At 37.8% G+C, this 6,469-nt stretch overlaps 1 protein-coding gene across 1 annotated transcript in view; it reads right to left on the reverse strand.

Annotated features, from left to right (window-relative positions):
- Window positions 1-954: 954 nt before the first annotated feature.
- Window positions 955-6,469, reverse strand: part of CWF19L2 (CWF19-like 2, cell cycle control (S. pombe)) — a gene marked incomplete at its 5' end in the record, with an annotated part of 30,315 nt that continues 24,800 nt past the window's right edge. The window contains 3 exons of the mRNA XM_009574639.1: window positions 955-1,522; window positions 2,445-2,546; window positions 5,501-5,581. Of these exons, the coding sequence (XP_009572934.1) occupies window positions 1,382-1,522; window positions 2,445-2,546; window positions 5,501-5,581 (324 nt within the window). The remainder of the gene's footprint in view (window positions 1,523-2,444; window positions 2,547-5,500; window positions 5,582-6,469) is intronic.

The raw sequence follows: 6,469 nt of genomic DNA on the forward strand, positions 1-6,469 counted from the left end.
GAAAAGAGCGGGAAGGATGCTGGGACACTTGCACGGTGCCTTAACCTCTGCTATGCTAAGGGCCTTCCGCTTGCCACTCAGAGCCTTTCCCTGTAGCACTGCAGTCTTTTGTTTGCAAGTTTGCGCCCTTTCCCTTATCCACTGGGAGGATGCTCTGGCAATGTTTTCATCCTTGTCCTTCTGTCCTTGACCTGTTCTCCCAGCTCTCCACCTCCAAAACCCAAGCCTGCTATGTCAGGTTTCCCATGGAAAGTGATTGACATTGATGCGAGAATCTCCCTTTTCCCACCCTCACCTTTTCCTACCCCCATTTTGTAACTTTTACACAAGCAAAAAACCAAAACCTAGTGAATAACACAGTAGACAGTAGTCCTTTAAATAGTGGACAGACATTTCCCAGTGACATCCATGCACAAAGCTTAACAATCAATTAACGTGCAACTCTTGACTCTGATCAGAGCGTGCTCCAATCAGCGCTAACAGCATCAAAGCAGGAACAACCAGCAGGGAGTTTCCCGACGAAAACTATATTGTTATTATCAGAAAAGTACTATGGTGGACCGCCTGCCGCACAAGAGAGGATGCCCAGGGGAGAAGAGTCACCTGAGGAGATCCCTGAGATTATTTTCTTCTTTTCTGGCCATTGGAGAGTGTTTTTCTTTAAGGTTTTTCACCGCTCCTCTCTCCTTCTTTTTTGCTTTTTTGTTGTCATCATAAGTAACTATTACCATTAAAGCTGTCACTTGCCACCAGCTATGGACTGTGCCATCATCCTTTATGCAACTACTTCATATTGAAAGAAAGTACAGAAAACGGCATTAATTCTTGTGCAGGGGGACAGCAGCAGGTCTATCAATCACGTCATACTTGAACATCTGTATTACTGCAATGACCTCAACTTAAAGAATACAAGGATTCAAAGTCAGAAAATAATTTCAGCTTCCTTCTGCAGCAATGTATTTGTATTAATCAAAATGTTCTTAAAATTTACACCATTTTCTACAAAAGTCACTGTGATAATTAAGCACTGGCTCTATGCTAAATACAATATAAAAAAAAAAAACCAGTTGCCTCAAAGATTATAAAAACTCCAAAAGAAGAAGCTACGTTTTCAAGAATTCAAATAGCCACATGGATATTATTCTTTTGGCTCAGTTAAAAAATGAAAAACTAAAAACACCATACATTTGTGGTTTGTCAGGCTTGCAGGTTCACGTGATCCACACAGTGTCTAAACCAGAAACAGGTAATCAGCAATTAAACAATATCCTTGGTTTTAAAATACATTAGCAATACATAACACACTGGTGTTATTCTTAACATATGAAATATCCTTTAATATAATTTATGGCTTATATAGTCCTTGACTGCAGGGATGTACTCATTCTTTCTTTTTGGTAAAGTCATATGGTTTCCACCACTGTGCAAACTGCAACACCTTCTTCCTCTGATCCTCAAAATTCTGTCTGATTCCTTTTCTCCAGAGCCGTGGTTCCAAGTCCAACATGCCACCAATGATTTCCTTTGCAAGTAGAACAAAGATAGATAATGATAAATGCAAAATTACCATATTAGTTAACACTATTTTGCCATAGAATTTAGAAATATATATTTTCAAATGATGAGATTATTTGTCACTTTTCTTCAAGTGCTACTTATTAAAACTGGAAATTCTGAAAAATATACCAATTCAAAAATTAGAACTGTAGTTATTAGATGGCTGCCTCAGCAAAATTCTTTTAAGTACAGCATAGCAATGCATTGCATAAATATCCTAACATTGCAAGACTGTTAATATATTAGTACATTTGTGACTAAAAAGAGGAAAGTTCAGAAAAAAGAAAACTGCCCACTTTGCTCTCAATTCTTCTTGAAGTAAGTTATATTTCTTCCCAATCACTCTTAGTGTTTTTGCAATATTGACTCTTTCAATAAACGATTGCTGTGACATAATAAAGAAAGGAAGATTTTATTGCAGCTCTTCCTGTATATACTATACTCTCTATACTACATGGAGTAATTTAACCACACATGTATTACACTAGGAGTTGTCTGTGAGTTTGTATGTGTATGCACCCTAATTTATACAAGCAGAAGCCAGTGCACCTATATGAGAATACTATAGTCATGAAAAACCTTTTTTTTCCTTCTTCTTCTTAAATGATGCAAGTATTTTCCACATATTAAACTATATGTCGCATATCTAGGGTTCCTATTAATTCAAAAGAAGCATGGATCTACAATTACATCCTGAGAATCAGCCAGTGAAGAAATCAATTACTCCTTTAATCAACAAGCTAAGTTATAATGACTCACCAAGAAAAGTCAGCTAATAAATTGGGATAAGGTACATCAAAGTAACTGTTCTGGCAGCATCTGTTTTAATTACTTAAATTTTACAAAATAGAGTGTAACTGGTAAATTGATCTTTTACACGACAATACCTTTCCAAAGTAATGAGGGAACTTGTGTTGATCTTCAATGACGTGAGCAAATCCTCCTTGAAGGCCAAAGTCCACAGAAAAGTATGGTAATCCTTTAGGAACCTATACACACAAAACTACATTTTTAGATGTTTAACAGACTGTAGGCATTTAGTTAACCTCCCTGCAACTTAATGAATTTGAAAGAGGTTTTACAGTTGATAGTATCACATTTTATTTTGAACCACTTCTCAAACCAAGTATGTGTAGTATAAAACGGCGACAGAGAAACAGTAAAACAAACAAGCAAGGGGAAAGAAGAACACACAACAACTAGATAAAAAGACACTGAAAACCAAGAAGATGATTGCTGGGTGGCAGAACCTCCAGAGGACACCGCTGCAGCACCAGGTAAGAGACAGGGAAGGACCAGGCAGCAGCATGTACACTGAGCAAATGCCCTCCGGACTCCATGCCTCTGAATTACATGGGTTGAGTAGAAATTTTAAGACAACCACCAGCAAGTTGCATTTATTAAAGATAATGTTTTGTGTGACAACAGGAAACATTTACCCAGAGGAAACATTGACGCCCAGGGGGGAGGGGAAACACCTTTATGGAGAATACACTACCAGAAAACCCCACTAACTACATGGAAGTTATCATTAACTTGCCAAATCAGATAATTTAATAATTCAGTCAGCCTATAGAGGAGACACTGGCTATCCTGCCACAAGGAAAGACCCTTCAGTCTGACAGAGTGAGAAGTGGATTCACTTCTTGCTACAGTATTGCAAGTAATTTCTGTTATTTCACTGCAACAAGTTATTTTCCACTCTTTTAATTGTTGAGGATGTTCCTGTACAGATAAGATTTACAAAGCCTCAAATTCATAAGCATTTCCTCTGCTACAGTCCAAATAAGTGTGCAATTTTCACAAGGCACGTTCCATATATTGCTTGAAAATTCACTCTAAAAATAATTAAGATTTAATACAGAGGGACAATGTAACACAGCAAGAATCATAAAACATTTTAAATGGACTAAAAAAAAATCAGTAAATGAAGAAAAAATGGGTCAGTGGGAGACACCTTAAGGAAAATGTCAGCTTTATCTTATTTGTGTCCAGCAATGTATCAGGTCTGGCTGGGACGGAGTTCATTTTTGTCACAGCAGCCCTTATGGTGCTGAGTTTTGGACTGGTGACTAAACCAGTGTTGATAATGTGCCTGTGTTTTGGCTATTGCTGAACAGTGCTTGCTGCCAGGTCAGCTCTCCCAGCTGTGTCCACTCCCAGCCCATTGCCTACTCCAGCTCCCTCACTGTGGGGAGCAGAGGGAGAAGCACAGAAGGCCTTGATGCTGTGCAAGGGCTGGATGCTTAGGCTCTGCCTCTGGACACTATAGTCCCAGTTTCTGCACACAATCCACCCATTGGATGATGTCTCAGCCATGTCTGACCCACCTTCCAGGCACCACCATCTCCTAATACAACTCTCCAACTTCCCACACCTCAGCTCAGTCTCTAAACTATACTCTCATATCTTCCTGAAGGCTACAGGCATTTCTTTTACCCTAAAATAATGTTAAAATCATACAACTGTGTAACAATTTACACTCAGATGCATTTTATTGATTTAAAGAAGTGTTGTGACTTAATCCGAAAACTGGCCTACCTTCAAATGGGTATATAATACAGTCACAAAAATGTATGGCTAAGAAGATTCTTAAAGAAATCAAATGTCCTGATGCCCTACCATGTGTCAAGAAAATTATACTTCATTTATTTGTGACAGATATTGGCTTTCCCTGTTCTGAAACACCAATGAGCAGAAGACATACCTATTCTGTTGTCTGTTTACATCCACCTTAAGTTTAAAGTCCTCCCTAAGTCCTTGCTACAAATTAATTTAATTCCTTCTTGTCTGCATCCAAGAGTGCCTGCGCACAACTAAGTACTATCTTCTTTAAAACAATCTCCTATATACAGAAAACTACCATCACATCCCATTTCAGTCTTTTCTTTCCTAGACTGCACAATCCCTAAACCAGTTACTTTAGTTACGTTTTCTAACCTATGCTCTCCTCTTCTGTAACTGTCTTACAATGCTGTGCCCAAAACCAGACTCAAATTTTCCAGGTGAAGCCTCACCACTTTGAATAAGGTGACCCATAACTGACTCCCATTACATTTATATGACATTTCAGCTTACGCGGCAGAATAAATTTTGTCTTTTTGCCACATTTGCTACCACTGTTCGTTCAGTTCAAGAGTCATCACAATATACAAAACCTCTCCTACTATACAGCCACCCAATCCCTTACTCTTTTGCACTTAATTTCTCTCTCTTTGTCATATCAGACTTCGTGTCTCATTACTAAGACCCATCTCGTCTTTCTCCTAAACTAGGATTTTTTTTAGTGCAAAGGTGCTATGTTTACTAAAAGACACTTTCAGAAATTAAGTATTATTACTACATAGTAGTAAACTACTTGTGGTAAGTCTATATACCACACATCTTTCACTTGAATATTAAAAAGATGGAACAATCTTTGAACCTAACAGTTTCAGCATTATTCCTTTAAGATTTGTATATGCAAAGATGTTTCAGTTTAGTATCCAGGAGACAGATAGAGTACTGTTCCCTTGTTCCAGAAAAAAAGACTTATAATGCTATTTATATTTTCGCTTCATAAACTTAGCAACACAAAAGGCTGTTCTAGGTCAATGAAAAAGACACATCACATTTTTTCCAGGAAAGTAATTTGCAAATCTTTGATCTACCTTAATTCTTAAAGTTAATCAAGAAAATTATGCTGGTACATGTCTTCAAAGTGCCAGCTTTGTTCTCAACCTGTGCTTGCAGCTCAGTCCACCTATTGTTGAAATAAATGGGAATCTTTTCCCTAATGTCAGTTAGGAATTCAGCCAGACTCTTAATTCTCATCATGCCTATGCTATCTCCTTATCCACTAATCTAATTCTGTTCCCTTTCTTCTCTCTTTGAAACAGTTAATAACAAAAAAAGATGAGAAGAATTTGCTGAGAAATTGTGTTTAATACATTTCATTACTTACAGATTTACGAATATCTTTTGAAGAAAGATCAATTAACTTCTTGTTCACGGACCACTCTTCATCAGACTCCATTATAGCTTTCTGTAAAATCATTTTATCTAAATGTGAAAATAGGCCTTCATACAGCAAGCAAAGAACTAACTTTTCAATGTAGTGAAGTACATTGCACTGCAAGTATCAATTATTTCTTAACAAAGTAACTTTATTTTTGGCAACCTTTCTGATTTCCAGAACTTACTTACTTCATAAAGGCATCGTATAATATCCTCAAACTCACTTAATTCTATTCCTCTTTTTTTTTTTTTTTAAATTTAACTTTTGCCTGACACAAATTATCTCTAACAAGTCTCAACTAAAAGGTCACATTATCCTTTTAATAAGCTCATACAAAACCTCTTATGAATTCATTACAGTATATTAGCCTTTTTTCTTTTTTAAACACTAACAGAAGAATCCAGCTTAGAAGGCTGATTGTTCTTACAAACCTTTAAAGCTGCCTCTGTATCCTCCATAGTATGGAAGTGGGTATAGTGTAGTATAGTGTAGGTACCTTCTGAATTTCATTTGCTGTGTATTTTAATGATGGAAACTTCTGAAAGGAAGTTTTATGTGTCATTGCATTAAATCTTGTACTTCGTCTTTCCTTTAGCATTCTGTATCAGAAATAGTGTGGCCAGCAGGAGTAGGGAGGTGATCGTGCCCCTGTACTCGGCCCTGGTGAGGCCGCACCTCGAATCCTGTGTTCAGTTTTGGGCCCCTCACTACAAGAAGGACATTGAGGTGCTGGAGCGTGTCCAGAGAAGAGCAACGAAGCTGGTGAAGGGTCTAGAGCACAAGTCTTATGAGGAGCAGCTGAGGGAAGTGGGGTTGTTTAGCCTGGAGGAGGCTCAAGGGAGACCTTATCATGTTCTACAACTACCTGAAAGGAGGTTGTAGCGAGGTGGGGGTTGGTCTCTTCTCCCAAGTAAC

This window comes from Fulmarus glacialis, unplaced genomic scaffold, assembly GCF_000690835.1.
Source record: "Fulmarus glacialis isolate BGI_N327 unplaced genomic scaffold, ASM69083v1 scaffold3063, whole genome shotgun sequence".
In the NCBI taxonomy this organism is placed as follows: Eukaryota; Metazoa; Chordata; class Aves; order Procellariiformes; family Procellariidae; genus Fulmarus; species Fulmarus glacialis.